At 42.8% G+C, this 18632-nt stretch overlaps 2 protein-coding genes across 5 annotated transcripts in view; both read left to right on the plus strand.

Annotated features, from left to right (window-relative positions):
- The first annotated feature begins 167 nt into the window (after window positions 1–167).
- ndufb5 (NADH:ubiquinone oxidoreductase subunit B5) lies at window positions 168–6048 on the plus strand. The gene is made up of 6 exons (XM_082524977.1): window positions 168–327; window positions 1865–1947; window positions 2493–2559; window positions 2678–2739; window positions 4982–5088; window positions 5840–6048. The coding sequence occupies exons 1-6, from the start codon at window positions 210–212 to the stop codon at window positions 5958–5960; spliced, it is 558 nt and encodes a 185-aa protein (XP_082381103.1). The 5' UTR covers window positions 168–209; the 3' UTR covers window positions 5961–6048.
- Window positions 6049–6835: 787 nt separating this feature from the next.
- usp13 (ubiquitin specific peptidase 13) overlaps window positions 6836–18632 on the plus strand; it is a 35350-nt gene continuing 23553 nt past the window's right edge. Inside the window, exons 1-11 of one of the 4 annotated variants that reach the window (XM_082522905.1) lie at window positions 6837–7144; window positions 7240–7403; window positions 9116–9241; window positions 11461–11524; window positions 12663–12784; window positions 13397–13539; window positions 14467–14651; window positions 15059–15156; window positions 15992–16182; window positions 16531–16602; window positions 18053–18158. In XM_082522905.1, coding sequence (XP_082379031.1) covers window positions 7293–7403; window positions 9116–9241; window positions 11461–11524; window positions 12663–12784; window positions 13397–13539; window positions 14467–14651; window positions 15059–15156; window positions 15992–16182; window positions 16531–16602; window positions 18053–18158 — 1218 coding nt within the window. In that variant the 5' untranslated portion in view covers window positions 6837–7144; window positions 7240–7292. Of the gene's footprint in view, window positions 7404–9115; window positions 9242–11460; window positions 11525–12662; window positions 12785–13396; window positions 13540–14466; window positions 14652–15058; window positions 15157–15991; window positions 16183–16530; window positions 16603–18052; window positions 18159–18632 lie in introns of all 4 variants that reach the window. The other 3 variants (XM_082522904.1, XM_082522906.1, XM_082522907.1) reach the window with 3 other exon arrangements.

An 18632-nucleotide genomic window follows, 5' to 3' on the forward strand; every position in this document is an offset into this window, starting at 1 on the left:
AAGAAAAAGAAAGAAAAAAGAAGAAAGATATATTTTTAAATAATTTTATGGTGCTAAATACATTATTATAATATTAATTTAATAATAAAACCCCGTATAACATTTCAGTTGAAAATAAATTACACCTGTGCTCTTATCAAATATGATTCGCTTATTCGCTTAACGGCCAATCACAGTTCGTGTTGCTGGGCCGTCCTCCCAAAGTAACGATGGTGGGCACGAGCGTTCTCAGGTCTGTTGCTGCTTTTGCAGCCAGACTGAGTCCTCTGAAATCTGGAAATACTGCGGCTAATTTACTCACTCGAGCAATCCCCCGCACAGATAAAGGTAAGACACACCCCAGTCGTTTAAAAAATGAGACGACTGACCGGAAGGCTGCTTGTCTTTTCTCATGACCTTGTTAGCTTGCTAACAAGAGCTAGCTGTTAACGTGTGTCCTGGTGTCAATAAAGGAAGACAGTGACTTTATTATAGCTCCGTATACATATGTACTGTTTATATACGCCACTGTTTATCCTCCAGTTTCAACCTCTGCCTTTTCATTGCAGTAAGCGGTGCGTATTTAGTAAACATTAGTTGGGTTACAGGGTTTGAATGATAGTTTGTCATCTCTGTGTCAACGCTTAACATAAATCTGCTTGTTGCATGCAGTGCTATGGTCTGCAGTTTTATCTAAAGGCGTTTCACCATGTTTTTAATAGCGACATGTTCTTTAATATCCTTAAATTATAAGGTTTCAGTAAAGCCACCTGACTCAGTGGGACACCCTTTAAACCAGGGGTAGGGACCGTCAGTCCTCGAGAGCTGGTGTCCTGCAGGTTTTAGATCTCACCCTGGGTCACCACACTTGAATCAAATGATTAGTTCATTACCAGGCCTCTGCAGAACTTCAAGACATGTTGAGGAGCTAATTTAGCCCTTTAAATCAGCTTTGTTGGCTCAAGGACACATCTAAAACCTGCCGGACACCGGTTCTCGAGGCCTGGAGTTCCCTACCCCTGTTTTAAACAGTTCATGCAATACTTTGCAAGAGCGAAAATAAATGTTTACAAGGCTGTAGTGAGGTCTGCTATTATGTATGGACAAAAAGACAGAAGGCAGATTTGCAGGTGGCACAGTTAAAGATGCTCAGACTTTCATTGGGAGTGACCATGATGGACAAGGTTAGAAATGAGCACATGAGCTCAGGCTGAGCGCTTTGGAGACAAAGTTAGAGAAGCAAGGCTGAGATGGTTTGGACAATTACAGAGGAGAGGTAGTGGATTTGTTTTGCAAAGGCAGATAAAAGGGAAGGCCGCTGAGAAGATTTGTGGATGTAGTGAAGGAGGGAGACGATCTGCTGTGGCAACCTCTAAAGGGAACAGCCACACGAATACACATTTGAAGAGCTGCAGTGATGGTCATTCTTGATTTTTGCCCATATGGTCAAACCAAAGATTATTACTAAGAAGATGTCCGCAGTAATGGATGACTGCCATTATTGCAAAAATAATCTGGGATTATTTATTGTTGAAGTGAAACGTAATCATAATCTGAGTTTTTGTAGTCCAATTATATGAATATGTAATTATAGCACTAAACTCAATCGGGCAGCCACCATTAGAAACAACGTCTCTTCAACAAGGGAGATGGGGCAAACGTGTCAACCATGTAAAACATCTAAGCCTGCTAGAAAAACAACACAAAATACAAGCTCCACCCACCTAATCATGATGTAGTGGTAGGTCATAGACTTTGCATTTGTAATACATTATAGAGATACTTGGTACACTGGACAGAGCCTCCATGCAACTGAAGAGGCAGCGTGCGTGCTCACTATAACCAATCACAGGCATCATGATAGTAACTGTGCCCTGTTTTGCAGTTGCGGTCCGTTGGGGTCACGGAAAGAGACTGTTTGTCATCAAACCCTCTGACTACTATGACAGGAGATTTCTGCGCCTATTGGTAAGTGCAGAGCACCATCACATCCACCAAGCTCACGTACATACACTGCAGAAGTGCTCTCTGTTAACTTTGCTGTATCATTATAATATAATGTTTGTGTTCACCCTTTGAAAGAACAAAACAAAATCTTGTTATTGAAATGTAACAAAGGAAGTTTTCCCTCAACATATTTTCCTTGACTGCTCAGACGTACTGTTGGAAGTTTATTATTCACCCACAGTGCAGGTTTCTAAATAGTAACCATGTTTTCTCTCTTATTTTAAAGAATGTTTGTGTTCATGTTCTTACACTCAGCCAAAAAACAAACTTCCACATTTGTGTTACTCACCTTGCTCAAAGGCACCAGCAGCAGAGAGCAGTGCATACATCAAAACTAAAATGGCCAACATGATACTGTTTAAGCTGGTTTAAAAAAATAAAAAAGTCAGTTCGCTGAGTTAAAAAGTAAGAGATATTTCTTACTTGGTTAATTTTGGATGGTGACTTGCACGCATCAACAACTGAATTTGCCATATATTTGATTTTCTTCTCATTTTTTCCCTCAGCAATTTTACATCTTGCTGACTGGTGTTCCAGTGGCTATCGTCGTCACGGGGGTGAATATCTTCATCGGTGAGTAAGCATAAGTGTTTTATTGTGTATTCTAGTCGGCTTCTAATATTTTCCAGGACTTACTCAAATACGTATGGAATGAATATCTCTGTTGCTCGATTAAATGTCTGTCGTGTAGGTGAGGCAGAGCTGGCTGAAATTCCTGAAGGCTACGAGCCCGAGCACTGGGAGTACTACAAGGTGCGTCCCTTTGTCTCTTTGGTTGTTTGTGGTGCTTCTTTCTGTCATTGCTTCAAACTCGTATTAAGGGAAGGATATGCTCACGGATTTTATTTTGAAGTGTAATCATAATATGTGCATATTCATTGTTAACCCCCCCCAACATCATGTTTTCCTCCAGTGAGTGTTTTATGGGACTGTTGTGTTACATTTTCAAACCCAGGTGCTACGACGGGTCCCTCAGGTAAAAGTCTCTCCGAGGGCCCCGTTCAGTGTAGAGTTAAAAGAAGCCTCGACTGAAACCGCGTGCTTTGCACGTCATTATGTTGCTCGATTAAATGTCTGTTATGTCGGTGAGGCAGAGCTGGCTCATCATTATGTGCAATGCAGCATCTTTATTTTTTGACAGGTATCCTATAACAGGCCAAAATTATTTGAAAACATTATTTGAAAACATTTGATCGTTTTGAATTTGATTAGAGCTACGTGGTTTAACAAAAAACTGATGGGATGGAGGCCAAAAAAAAAAAAGCTTGAAAAGTAAGCAGTACTAAAAAGAAATAACTGGGGGAAATTCACATCTAATGAAGTTAACTGATAATAGGTCAGTAACATGATTGTGTGTAAAAAGATGATGTTAGAGAGGCAGAGTTTCAGACGTGTCGATGAGCAGAGGCTCACTAAACTGCACAAAACTGAATGTTTCTCACCACAAAGAAGACTGAATATCTCATCATTCACAGTAAATAATATCAGCACAGCTGGAGATTCTGGAGAAACCTCCTTTTGGGGCAAAGGGACAAGGAGAAAATCAATATTGGCTGCCCTTCAGTTCCAGGCCCTCAGGCTGCTCTGCATTCAAACCAGACATGGAGCCCTGGCATAGCTGACCTGGTTGTGCAAACGACCTGTATGCCAAAGGGCTGCAGTAGCCTGGGTGTGCGTCTGCCCTGGGCTGCTTCCTTACTTTGTGTCCCTCCTGTTTGCTCCTGTCAGAGATAAACTGTCATAATTCTGTCACCGTGTCATCAACAAATGCATGTCAAAGCATCATAATGTAAAGACAAGGCGTATGTGAACATGATCCAGGACAAAGCTCGTTTAAAATGGACTGGAGCCAAGTGGGGAAACAGTCCTGTGGTCAGACAAATCAAAGTTTTTTGGAAAACATGAACACAGCATCCTTCAGACTAAAGAGGAGAGGGACCGTCCGGCTTGTTATCAGTGCTCAGTTCAAAATCCTGCATCTCTGAGGGTGTGGGGGTGCGGTAGTGCAGCCTGCACAGTTCCATAGACACATAGGTGCACACAGTGGCAACATGGCCCAGTGTCCCATCACTGGGACTCAAGCAGGCCATAGCGGACTTGTAGATGGTGAGAGTATAATCTCTGGACTTGGAGCAAGCAGTCTGTACGTAGCACGTACCAGTCTGTGTCCACACACTGACGACTGCCTTGCACTTTCTAGATTCTGGCTCTTTGTCCTTTTCCCCAAAATGAAGTTAGAGTTGAAGTATTATTGCAGTGACACACTGGAGGAGATCCATCATGTGCTGCAGATGCACAAGTGCAATGGAACAGACCGGGACTTCCAGGAAAGGAGTTAAAAATAGCAGCCATGCTAGTCTCCTGTCTAAGGAGGCTTCTGATAAGGAGAAAGCAACTAATTTTAAACTGGGTATGATTTTTAAGCAAAGTCTTCAAAGGACTCAGTGGCACTCTATTTCTTAAAAATGCTTTTATTCCTATAAAAAAAACCCCTCCAGTGTGTTTTGGCGCACAAGCTTTGATCAAGCAGTGAATCAAAGTTCATTAAAGCACTCAATCTTCCCTAGCCACAAGTGGCACGCTTCCACCTTGGGTGAGAGTGGAATATTCCACAAGCGAGGCTGGACAGATGTCAACACCAAACCCAAAACATTCACCAAAGCCGATCCAGACGACACGAACGCACAGCAGCACCAGCCACAGTCAACATGAAAGCATCTCCAAAGGAAAATAATCTTTGTAAAAAAAGTGTATGGTTTCTGAGTTTTCATGGGCAGAGCCTGGTAAATGCTCCTTATGACCTTAAGCTGTTGGTGAGGCGGATCTTGAGCTTAAGAATTAAAACAGGATAAAAAATGTCCCCTCAAGAAAGTTTACTTGACCAAAGCTCCTCTGTAACCACAATAACACTGAACTGCAACAAATGTATGTCACATGCCTGCACTAAAGGGACAGTCCTATGTTTGCACAAAATCCTTGTGCGCTGTTGTTTCAGCACCCCATCACCAGGTGGATCACACGGAACATCTATGATTCCCCAGTGAAGGACTACGAAAAGATGATGGCTGCGATCCAGCTTGAAAAGGAAAAAGCAGACATGAGGTGGGTGTTACTGCCAGTGTGCTTCGTGCGCTTCACCATCAACACAAACACATGAATTTAAATGCTTTTAGAAGACGTGTCTGCTTGGCTCATATACACCACACGATACACTGATGTGCTACAGCTGGTGTTTAGCTGTTTATGTAGTGTAACCAACAGTGTCTTGATATTGAGTTTTACAGAGGGAAGCATCCAAGAGAGAGTTTTTAACTGTCACAGAGGTTTACAAATGTGCTTTACAGCACAAATGGGAAACAGCAGTTTGCTACCACCGTCATGGAAAACTCACTACAAACGCTAAAGCGGCAGCCGTTCTTAAGTGTGTCCAGTCATGGAAAGCACCAGAACATGATGCAGTTCTGGTGCAGGGAGGGATCCTGAAAGGGCGTGCAGAGCAGCTGCATTCCTTGATAATAGCATTCTTCCACTGATGTGGAAAACCTCAGTTTTTTGTTTTTCTTCTCTCTCCAAAAGAAAACAGGTGCAGGCGAGCCTATGAGGGAACCATCTTTGGCTTTTTCAGAACACGCTCTCTGAAAAATATGCAGATTGGTTATTGAAATTGGTAAATTTAATAAGATTGGTAAATCTTGAGGAATCAATTTAAGTGTGTGTGCTGCAGCTGTGACAAATGTAGTTCTTTGTTATTTTACGAGCATCGTACATTATTAGTCTTCCATACTTAACCGGTTGCTCATTTCTAAAGCATGGTGTTACATTCTCCGCTTTATTCATGATTTTGTTGTCACAGACTGACGCAGCTGGAGGTGCGTCGCCATATGAGGCAGCAAGGAGACGGCCCCTGGTTTCAAGTGCCGACCCTTAACAAGGAGCTAATTGACAACAGCCCCAAGTCATCGCCTGACCATTAATCCAGATGTTTCTGTCATCTGTACATCAATCTCACTGTTTGTACATTTTTTCCCTTATTGCGTGAATAAAGTATCTATCGAACTCTGATATTCATGTTTTAGCGTCTTAATTCAGTTCATGCAGCAAACACCTTTACCGTGATGATATTCCAGAGTTACAGATGATCGGGGACTGGCAGCTTGTGTCAGAGCAGGAAACCCACTGAGACCCCCTGTCTTCAGTTTGTGTGAATACTTCTGAGCTGAAATCATCCAATAAAGTTCAAGTTGAAGAGTAAATCAAATGTGCATAATATCTATAATTACTTTTTTTTTTTTCCATGAAGGAGTTTGAATTTTCTCCGTCGCGTGCAGTTAGTGGGGTTAATTAGTGACTCTAAAAGTCTCCTATGGTTGTCCGTCTCTGTATCAGCCCGGCATCGAGCTGACAACCTGTCCAGGATATACTTGGCCTGTTGACAAAGATCAAGATATATCCAAATGCTTAGCCAGGGCTGAGAAAGCTTCAGCCAAGTGCAATTAAAAACAAATTGCACCTTACATTTATTTGTACTGTAAATTCTTCCAGATCTCTGAGGAAGGTTGGTCTCCTGTTGGTTTATAGTTTATTTTCTTGCGATGAACACGAGCGTCCACCGGGTGGCAGAGCTCTGCAGACAAGACTAGCCTGGTCATGCGGACAAAGGGCTTCTTTAGACACACGCAGCACAAGTGGACTTAAAATCACATATTAAAAATAAAAATCTGCCATCTGCAGTATATTTTTTGTTTATTTACTTATTATATTCGCAAAATCCTGCAGAGCAATGACATTTCCTGCTCTCTCTCTTTTTTAAACAAACCGACTGCAGATTGATAAAGGATCAGCAGCAGCTACTAAAAATCAAAGTGTCCTCCATAATCACGCACTTCCTGAATCCTGGAAGCTGGAAACATGCTGTAGTAAATGTGGGCGGCTTTATGAATCATCCTCAGAGGCGGGAGGGGCCTTCTCGTAAAACATCCCCGTGAGCAGGAGCAGCACAGCGGCGTCACCACAGCCAACAGCAGCAATGTAATTTCTGCGCAGGTCCGAGATTTTTCTTTTTTTGTGTGATGGGAGACAGGAAAAAGAATAGAAACACAAAAGAACAACATTAGCTTTGCGCCGCACCGTGCAGCAGCCTGCCTGCCTCCACCCCTCGGTCATTTTATTTTTATGTTTTTCAGCGTCACATCCCCCTGGTCGGAGGAATGTAGAGACGGAGTGCTTTAAAAATAGCATCCTCTCCTGTGACAGGCGCTGCCCCGGAGGCTCCGCAGCACTGTGGTGCGAGAAGCAGGAATGCGAAGATGGCTGCAGACCTCGGAGAGCTGCTGGTCCCATACATGCCCACCATCAGGGTCCCCAGAACAGGAGACCGGGTGTTCAAGAGCGAGTGCGCCTTTTCTTTCGACTCTCCCGTAAGTGTGCCTGTCGCCCCCTTCCACACACACACACACACACACACACACACACACACACACACACACACACACGGTGCGACACGAGCGGCTTGTTTGGGGAGAGAAAGTGCGTCGCAGGCGAGCTGACAGCTTGTTTTGCACGAGCTCAGCGGCGCACGTGAATCTGCTGTAAATGAGCGTGTTTCCATGGTCACCGTCCCCGCGAGCTTGAGAGGGGAAAAGACAATTAAAGGGTGTTTACGTCTCAGGCGAAAGAGATGAAAGGGGTTTCCTTTGTGTCCACTTCACACCACCCCACTACTACTGGAGGTCCACACGCAGGCCAGTTAGACCAATAAACGGAGCCACACACCTACACCTGCCTGAAGCTGGGCTCCCCCTCCAGCAGCAGCACACTGAGTTCACTGCTCCACTCTTGGCCTTTTATAGTCTGTAATTTGTCTGAAAATGGCCTAAAGTGCGTCAGTGGTGCTTGGCTGGAACTGTGTCCACGGTGATGTTTCTGTTCTCAAACAGGATTTGTACACGTTTAAAGACCCTAATGGTGTTGTTTTGGTTTTTAGTAGCTTTTATGGGGTCACATGGTGTCTCTGCAACACTGTGACTATAATGAGTCAAAAAGTGAAAGATTTAATGCTTCTGCTATATGAAAATGCTTATTCTGCTTTATTTTTGTCATTTTACTTTTCTTCTGTGAATAGGACAGCAGGGACATCATGAACACAGCTGCTGCTTTACTTTATTTGAACCTTTAAGGGGTTTCATGCGCTGATGATTCAGTTCTTCCTGTACGTGAACTGAACCCTGCATTTTTGTATCTGTCACAGGTACCCTTCCTACCTGTGACAGATATAAATAACATTTCTTTGCCCCAATGAAATCTCACTTTCTCGACTGAACCCGTTTTTAAAGGTGACTCAGCTGTCTGGAGTTTGTCATGTTGGCCTGAGGACTGGGTTATTTTTACCCTTGCACTGTTGAGGCTCATATGTCACTCTGGGCCACTTAAAGGTTTATCAGTCGCAGATTTAGGTTAACTTTGAAGGTGTATTTTCCAAGTGTGTTGTTTTCCCATGTGAAGTGAACTGTCAAGGAAAGGAAAAGGTTGATTATTGTAGATTTGAAAGCATGTTTAGGTGTCTGTCACTGTTCACGTGGACATTTTTTGATAATAACAAGATGACCAAAGAATCGTGTTCTTCTCTCAAAGACATGACACAAGTCAGTCTCAGCTTATGGGCTGTTACTAAAGGTAAAAATCATTCTCCCAAGAGCTCAGACATGTTGTTAATGAAATAGTCTGCCTGTAATGGGATGCTTTTCAGTTTCAGAAACAACAGCATAAAATTGTTGTATCATGTTGCTCGTATGAAGCCTAATATGAGACAATAATCAATTACTTTCCTTGGCTTAAATGACCTGTCAGAGGAGGCATTTGCATTAAAACTAATGCTTGTCAGCAGCACAAATGCTGAAAGGTGGAAAGTTTTTGGTGCAAATAATAATTCTTTGAGCGAGAAAGAGTTTGGAAAGTGTCAGAATCACATCTCTGTGTTTGATGTTACCGTGATGAGTTTGGCAAACTGGGCAAAATAGAAGATCCTGAAATTGTTCCCACGGTAAGAAATATTTCAAATGTGCTCATAGTGTGCCAGTTGTTGTTGTGCCAGTTGTGCTTTCTCATTGTTATTGTTTGTTTTGCTCCGCAGGAGTCTGAGGGAGGCCTGTATGTGTGTATGAACACATTCCTGGGCTTCGGTCGAGAACATGTGGAGCGACATTATCGCAAAACAGGACAGAGCGTTTACATGCACCTCAAACGGCACGTCAAAGAGGTGCGTCTTCCACCTGCTCCATGTGCTTTGTCGGGCGTTGACTGTAAATACAGACTAAAGTAGAATTCAGAGCACAGAAATCATCTTTGTTTCTAAAGTGCTTTTCAAATCCTGTTTATAGAGCACGTTTGAATCCGTAGCACATAAAGGTAATTCATTTAATAGAATTTAACAGAGTCGAACAGAAAAGCTAAAAAAACAACTCCTGAGTAAAACCAGTGATGTGTGGAATATTGATTCATATATTTAAATGATGATTGTTAACACATAAGACCAAATTAAATCCAGATTTCTTGCGCACAAAAATAATCACAACGTGTCAAGTTGTAAAAGCGTTTTATCGCAGATGTAAACTGAGAGAAATGTTTATGAAAAAAGTGTCTGGAGAGCGAGTAGGCCAGGTGCTTGAGTTTTGGGAGAGGAACGTCATCCCGGCCCTGTCTGATGCAGCATCCCAGTTGCTCCACGGTCCTACATCTGCTCGGTCATATTGTTCATTTCAATAAGTGTTTCCAGTTGGTGAAGCTGGACTGCAGGCAGGTAGGCCAGTTCAGGACACAGACTCTCCTCCCACAGAGGCTGATGCAGCATAATAGATGCAAGTTAGCATCGTCTTGGTAAATGTATTTGTATAGCGCTTTTCTAGTCCCTAAGGACCCCAAAGCACCTTACACTACATCCAGTCATCCACCCATTCACACACACATTCACACACTGGTGATGGCAGCTACATTGTAGCCACAGCCACCCTGGGGCGCACTGACAGAGGCGAGGCTGCCGGACACTGGCGCCACCAGCAGGCAACGGGTGAAGTGTCTCGCCCAAGGACACAACGACCGAGACTGTCCAAGCCGGGGCTCGAACCGGCAACTGTCCGATTACAAGGCGAACTCCCAACTCTTGAGCCACGATCGCCCGCTGGGCCCCTATGGGTTCATTTGCAAATCATTACACCCCCCCCTGTTTGTGTGTAACACTTGATGTTTTCAGGCCTGTTTCTCACCTCTAACTTTCCTCACTGAACGTTTTTCTAGTTTTTGTGTGTTTGGAAAATTCCAAGAGTTAACTTGGTAATTTGCTACTAATTATGTGGAAAGTTGAGGATTTCTTTAACTTGTAATAAAGAGATTAAAATGTATTTTTCTTAGTTTGCTGAACACGCCGTTAAAACCCACAATTCATCAAGCTGTGATGTTTTTAAGATTGGACCAGTGAGGTGTGCTTCAGTAAAACATGAGTAAAAACAATTTTCCAATTGGAAAGCAACAATAAGACGAGCATTACAAAAGTGAAACGACTGAACCCATTTATATCACAACAGAATTTATTACTGTAGAGTTTTATTACAATTAATGATGTTTTGTCCAAAGACTGTAACGTTACGCTTTTGTTGAGACTGAGCCACAGAGCTGCTGAGTCATTTAAGGGAACAGTCTTTGCAAAAGTATCACATCTGAACCAAAACATGCTTCACTTTTGTCTTTCTATGAAAACTGGATGGTGACCGACAAAGATCAGAGCTGCTGCCTCTAATTGGCTTCTGCTCTGCTTTGTAGAGAACTGCTATTTCAATGCCTGGATCTGTCCACAAACAGCTGCTCACATTCTGCAGGCTCCTGTGTCTGCTGGGTTTTTTCCCATGGGTCCACTCGGTCTCAAGCGTGTCAGCATTCTCCGTCTTTCTGCCCTGTTTACCCACCGAGAGAGGCTCATTCAGGCCAACCTGATCAAACTGAAAGGAAACCAGTTGGTGGCGCTGTGGAGTTGTGCTGCCAACTGATGATTCTGCAGATTCACGGTCCTAAGCCATTCAATAACTGTGTCAAAGCTAAAATATGTTAATGTTACTATTCTTTGTTTTTGTGTTCATGCTGCCTTTTTGATCGCACTTGACGACATTCAATGAAGAGACAATTGCAGCAGAGGCAGAAAAAGACCATGACACACACTACAGGCAAAGACAGGCCCACACATGATGTAAACAGTATCTGTCGTACTGAAGCACTTTATTAATCATCCTGTATGTTGACCCTGCCATGGTCGGGGTTTTCCGCTTGCCTTGTAAACTGACCCGGCACCTGGAACGTCCAGCATCTATTCCTAACAAAATGACAACTATCTGGATTGGCTTTAGCACGGCATAAAAATGTGTTTTTTCAAGTAATTCTGGATGTCTGTGCAGGGTGCTGAAAGGTGTTTAAATGTGATGTTTCCTACAGAAAGCCACCGGAGCTGCTGGAGGCGGCGCCATCCCCAGAAGAAGAAATGGAAAAGTGTTTCTAGGTAAGACCGAGGCAGTGGTGCAAGTAGAGTTTACAGCCTTATGAATATAAGTAAAAGCATTCAGGGTTTTACTTCACTGGTACAAGAAACTCACTAAATGCTCCTTTCCTCACCACGAGACCTATCGTCAGAACTTAAATGTACCAGAGTAACGACGATCATGTTTACGGATTTTGTAGCATGAGAACAGGAAAATGAGTAATCAACTGTTTATACTCCAGCAGAGGCAGGATTAAAGCACTAAATCATACCTGAACAGTAAATCTCGTTGATTGGTGTTTGCAAAAGTGCAGCTCCAGAAGTAATTTACTGTTTTGGTGGTTTAATGTTAATGTGGTCAGAAACGCATCTCCTGCTCTGTCGTGACCCTCCAGCCGCCCCCTCTTGCCAGCCTTTACCCAAAGCGTCAGATATTCCTCATGATGTGTCCCCTCCTCTTCTTCCTCCGCTTCATCTTGTTCTCTAAATATAGCTCATTTATTTGTAAATGTGGTTGGTAACTGTTCTAAATCAAATCCTGGCCCGCTCCCCTTCATCTCCGCCTCTTTGGGGGTGCGGAGAGGGAGAGTCGCCGGCCTCTCAGCTGCCACCGCCTGTCAACCTCCCGTCCAGGCTGCTGACACGCTTCTGCTGCAGCTATGACGCTGCGCCCAGAGGACCAGGTGACTCTGCCTCCTTCCTGACGGAGGAATTCCTTCCACTCCATGAAGGGTAGATTAGATCAGCCCTCCAGCCATTACCTGCCTCTTCCTGAGGACTCCTTCTTTGGAGCAGTTCTTCCTGTTATCCTTTTAAGATCTTGAAGTGACAGCGGTTATGTACGTATCCGCCATAATCCCCACGTTGGTCCAGTGATCTAATTAAGGCGCTAGCTGCTGACGTCGCATGCAATCAGTAGGCATAACAGCATTGTCAGGGTTAACCTATGATCCTGTTTCCCACTGAGTCATTATGCACGTTTAGGCTGCAGTGGAAAACAAATGCTCTGTATGGAGGGTGATCAAAGCCCGCTCCTTAGAAATCCGCTACTGACTAAAGGAACAAATCATCATCTCAAATTCAAGCAGAAAAGAACATCAAGTAAAGATATTTCAGAACAAACTCAGTGGCAGCTGACTGTTTGCTTCCTCCCTGAAAGATTTAGAGCTGAACCGTGATTTTAACGGGGAGGACTATGAATACGAGGATGAGGCCAAGCTCGTCATTTTTCCAGACCACTTCGAGATCCCCTTACCAAATATTGAGGAGTTGCCCGCTCTGGTCAGTGAGTCTGTGTTACCGTTACAGTGCACGCTGATGGTTCCCTGAGTGGCCACCCCGTCTGTCTTGTAGAGCCACCATTTGGTCTCAATCCATATGTTTTACATTCAAGGTTCAAAAACATCTGTGAAAATTCAAAAACGAACTTCATTATAGAGGATTGGTGGGTGACCTGTGAGATGTACACCTTTGCAAACATTTCGGGGAACCATGTGGTGCACCTGTATGTGCCTTGTTTTCTGTGTTTACTGCTTGCATGGAGCGCAGAAGAGACTTTTCACACATTTATTCGTTAGTTTGGCTTTTAGAGCTTGGCTTTGGCACGACCTCGACGTCTGTTTTATTATTTAATGCATGTGCGATTTCATGTTGCCGCGGTGGAAAATATTTAATTGTACAGTGTAATAAAAGAGCAGGTGTGTTTTGCTGCTGGATTTTTCTTAACTCTTTCGGTGTTGAATCAGTCATGTGACGTGGCACACACTTTCTTTTTTAAGCACAAATCTTGCATGACCTCTTTGGCTCTTTTCTGTGGTTCTGAGCTTTTATGTTCAGTTGTAAGAAAATAATTGCTGAAATAAAATACTGACCGCTGACTCTGCTGACGTCCAGGTGACCATCGCCTGTGATGCAGTACTCAATGCACCATCAGCTTACAAGAAACAGGAGCCTGAGTCCTGGGAGGAGGAGATCCAGGTGTCTCGGCATGCCAGAAGCCTCAGACAGCTGGATAACGGGGTCAGGATCCCACCCAGGTCGGAGTGAAGTCTGTGTTATTCCCTGTATGCTGTCAATACAAATAACGGCAGTAAGAAACAACAGCTCTATATAGCACCATGATCACTTTGACCTTCAGATCAATGTACTGACTTTGAAGAGGTCAGAGGTCAAATCTGACACGTACTTTGTGTATGTCAACAATAATCACGACACCACAGAATTCTGGTTTCAAAGTTACGGTTTTTGTCCGTTTTTGACCACGAAGCCATTAAGTTGACTTTGAAGGCATCTCTGGATAGAAGTCCAGTTTATTCAGGTTATTGTGTTTGCAAACAGAATGATGGCACGCACACACTACAAAAACCTCGTTAGTGAAGCCAAAACGAAATGTGAACCATATTTCACATTTGACACTTCATTGATCAAAGTAATCTTTGGTTTCCACCTATTAAAGGCTTTGCTGCGTACTTTATTATACGTGTCTGAATAGGCATGGATGTAAACATCTATGTTTTTAATGACTCTATATAAGGAAAGTCTTGTATTTGTAGTCTTTGTTTCTGTTGCTTTGATAACTAAAGAACAGGAGAGAACCTGTAAATCCGACGACTTTCACCCCTGTTGTTGAGGAAAATGCAATGTTGCAGTAAAAGTCTAAGTGGCTCGGATGGAAAAGCTGCTTGAAGATGTTTCACCTCTCATCCGAGAAGCTTCTTCATTCTAGGGTCAAATGGTGGAGAGTCCCAGATTGACTGTTTTGACCTTAGAACTCAGATGAGAGGTGAAACGTCTTGAAGCAGCTTAAAGGAGTCCAGACGCTTCTCCATCCGAGCTCCTTAGACTGCTGTGACCTGGATGACTGAGAAGCTTCACAGACATTTTGCAGTCAAAAGTGAGGCTTGGCACGACTGAGTGATTAAAAATGGCACATCAACAACACGAGTCTGTTTTGTTGTCTGCAGTGGCTGGAAGTGTCAGAAGTGTGAGATGAGAGAGAACCTGTGGCTGAACCTGACAGACGGAGCGGTGCTCTGTGGGAAGTGGTTCTTTGATGGGAGCGGTGGTAACGGCCATGCGCTGGAGCACTACAGAGAGACCAACTACCCTCTGGCTGTCAAACTGGACACCATCACCCCCGATGGAGCAGGTCTGGGACTCTTGATATCATCACGAGAGCCGTTCCACGAATCCAGAATTTCATTTATTTCACGTTGTCAGTGATCCTTCCTTTACATTTGTTTTGATCTTTAATGCAAAGAAAACTACAGAAAACTTGTAGTTTAGATCAAATTTATGGTAGTGTTTAAAACACAATAATATGTAGTTAAACTCGCTTCGTTTTTAAAAATTTGACATAATGTGTAGCATCGTGTAGCTATAATAATAATTTCACCTACCGACTGTCCGATCAAAGTTTTGTTCCTGAAGCTCACACAGTGACTCTTGGAAATACAAAGCAAGATCTCATCCATCTGTAGTTCATTTCTAAAGCGAGTAAGTTACCATCCCAACAATGAATCTTGTTGTAGTGATTAACTGCTCTTTAAATTTCAGACATCTATTCGTTTGAGGAAGAAGAAGCTGTGTTGGACCCGCACGTATCAGAGCACCTGTCACATTTTGGAATAGACATGCTACAGATGCAGAAAGGAGTAAGTTAGCTGCTTTGAGCCTAAAACATCTAAAACACATCAAAGAAATCAGTAATAATCAGTCAATTATCAAATCAATAACAAACGCACACCACGCTTCACTGCTGCAGCTACACACTGAACATTTTCATTGGAGTTTTACAAACATTTGTTACATTTCTTTACGTGAAATAAAGAAAACTTTGAAGAGATGTAGCGCTGTTAAATTCACTGAGAGGTTTATGACACAGCTGCCCTAAATCACTGCTATTTAAATGTAGTAATTGGTGTTTCTGTAATGGTTAATGCTATGGAAGAGGACTCCAGTGGCCCTAATCCTCTCCCATATTAATCTGTATGAGTGAAGCACACTATTATTTTTGATTAAAATGCCAAATTACACAAATTGACTTGCATTCCTACAGTGGTTGAATATTATGCTTGATTGATTTGAAGTTTTTGAAAGAGCTGTAAATATTTATGTTTTCTTGTTTGTATGTCAGATGCTCCAATAAATTTGATGAACACTGTATTTAAATCGTGCCAATAGGTGTCAGTCCCAAAAACATCAGTCTGGGGTTTTTGGGGATATTTCAATCAAAACAATCCACATTTAAAAGAACTTCATCTCAGAGTTTAGTTTAGTACATGAATAAAAAGTGTAGGACTGATTGGGATTGACCTGCCTGGATTCTCCAACGCTGTTTTTGGTCTAACCAGGCGTTTTCCATGTGGGGTGGAGTTTAAAAACCATAATAGACTTTCCAGTCAAATTCTCTCCAGCTTTGAGAACCAGATGAAGACTCTGTTTCTCCCAAAAGGTGTTTCTAATATAGCTTCCCTTTTCCCCCTTCAGACAGAAAACGGGCACCACACAGACAATAAACCCCGGCCGCGGGTCAGCGAGTGGGAGGTGATCCAAGAGTCGGGCATGAAGCTGAAGGAGGTGTATGGCTCTGGTTATACAGGCATCAAAAATCTGGGAAGCAGCTGCTACCTTAGTACGGTCATGCAGGTCCTCTTCAGCATCCCAGACTTCCAAAGGATGTGAGTAATATCTCGTATGTCAGATGTTATTGATTCTGTACTGGTTTCACAGAAAGACTGCTTTTCTTTAGAGCCAGTTTAAAAATGAGGTCTTGTTACCACAGAAGAATCTGAAATACTTTTTCAGTTTTTATTAACAATCAAAGCTGTTTTTTATCAAGTGTTTAAAGTGTAAATTTGTTGTTCAAAATAATTTACAAATATTTATTCATGTCAGTCGACAGAGGACATAAAAAAAATCTTTTGAGCAATATTTAAAACTGTTACTTTACAGTTAATGTTCCTGAGAGTCCATCATCCCGTATGCTCCTCTGTAGGTCAGAGTGTGACTCATGCTTTGCTCTCCAGGTATGTGGGTAATCTTCAGAGGATATTTGACTACTCACCGCTCGACCCCACCCAGGACTTTGCAACTCAAATGTAAGTGACTGCAGTGTCACGTTATGCAGTGTGGAACTGCACAAACAGGAGAGGGTGTTTTTCTAGCTGCTCAGGACTGGAATATTTTGTTAATTATAACATAATTAACACGATGTGTCGTTTTCTAATAGAACCAAATCTTGCCAATGAATTTTGATGCTAGTTGTAAAATCTGTTTGACTTTGTCACATAAGCCAGTATGTTGCAAGAGGCCAGTCAGATGCTGTGGGTGTGATGAATGGGAAGCAGATTCTTAGCCAGGAAGGCGATAGATATCAGCTGTGTATTTCATGCTGTGAGGCACGCAGCCAGATAAAAACACGTTTATATCTGTCACTGTTAGAGCTTGTCAGCGAGAAATGGGTCATAGGAAAGTAAACCGTTTATTTGTATAATGGCGCTCTCTTAAAGTTGGATTATTCTGAAGACAATTATGTTGTAAACAGGTACTTAATAGAAACGCTACGTGTGAATAAAGGTCAAGGTGCTGAAGGACAAACAGGAAAGTCTTTCATGATACACATGACGCATTCGGGGGGCGGGGATTGGAGCTGAGGTTCTGCCACCAAATATTTAAGTTCATTAAATTAGCATGTTGCTAAAGGTCGTGTAATCATTTGAAGAGGCTCTCCTCCAGATCTTTGCAGTAGTTGCGGTGCTGCGTGCCTCACTAAGTTAAGCAGGTGACCTGTAAGCTGTAAGGCTAACACAGGGCCGGGTTTACGCCACTTATCACACATTTATGGACTCATGCACCGTCTGGCACAAACTGTTTTAGCTCCTCTTGAAGCAAACGTCCGTCTGATTGGCTGCTCTGCATAAACACAAGGTTTGAACAGCAGGTGGGTGGAGCTACTGTCCTCGCAGCTATAGCTGTGTGCCTGTTATTACTGAATATCGGACGTCTGCTTTTGATCCAAGAGTGGAAAAACGCCCATGAAAACACGCCTGGATCGGGATAACTGTTACATGACCTCACTGTTTAATAAGAACATCAGTGTAATAGTGTATATATGACAGGGAAACAAATGAAGCAGACTAGGTCCCCTTGCTTGCTCCTTTTCACTTTTAATAAATATGAAGTAGTATACAGTCGATGAAAACTGTCATCAGCCTTGAATGAATCTAAATGACTGTATTTCTCCTAATTGTCTCTGTGGAGTACCACTGCACAGACGTATTTATAAGACAAGAAACAACCACAAAGAGCTGCAAAGAGGCGCCACAGCCAGTCCAATAACAAAACAGGCACTTAGGACTACAGCCTGCTTTAGTTTAAACTCAGGATTATCACGAGCTGGCCTCCAAGTGCCCTGTCTGAAGGTTTTGTAGTGTCTTTTTCCTTGACATCTGTGCACACTTCCTTCAGGGTGTGCCATCTAAAAAATAACCCCAGCAAGACTAAAATAAGACTCTACTTTATGCTTATGTGTGTGTTTTTGTGTGGCAGGGCTAAACTGGGACATGGACTGCTTTCAGGCCAGTACTCCAAACCGCCCATGAAATCTGAGCTCATTGAACAGGTGATGAAAGAAGAATACAAGGTGTTAAACTGGGTATGTCCAGCTTCCAAACTGGGTCCATAAGCAACAGAAGCATGCGAATAATCCTAACATTCAGATTTAGCCGCTCAGTTTGATTTAACGTTTGGTTTTTCATAGTAACGTAACAGAGTTGTTTTTTAAGGAGTGTAGTTGAGTTTATATATGTTTAAAGTCGCTTCTCTCCTCCTCCTGCTGTTTTCATTTGGTCTACAAACTGTTGACAGCAGTTTGAGCTGCTCGACTTCAACAGCTCCGTTAATATTTTGTGTTCTGCCTTTTAGTTCCTCACATCACAGCTTTATGCTGCTACATGGGAAAAATGTGCTACTGTTTAATTTATATGAATATTTACGTGTTTGTTTGTCATTTGAAACTGTTGCCTTTTCGGAGTCGTAGTACACATCTGCCACAAAATTACAGGACAGCCATAAAGGGTTATTTCTGTAAGCCCTGGGCTTCTTCCATAAGCTTCACCAGCCACCAGGC

Source organism: Aulonocara stuartgranti (assembly GCF_965226115.1).
Source record: "Aulonocara stuartgranti genome assembly, chromosome: 23".
NCBI lineage: Eukaryota > Metazoa > Chordata > Actinopteri > Cichliformes > Cichlidae > Aulonocara > Aulonocara stuartgranti.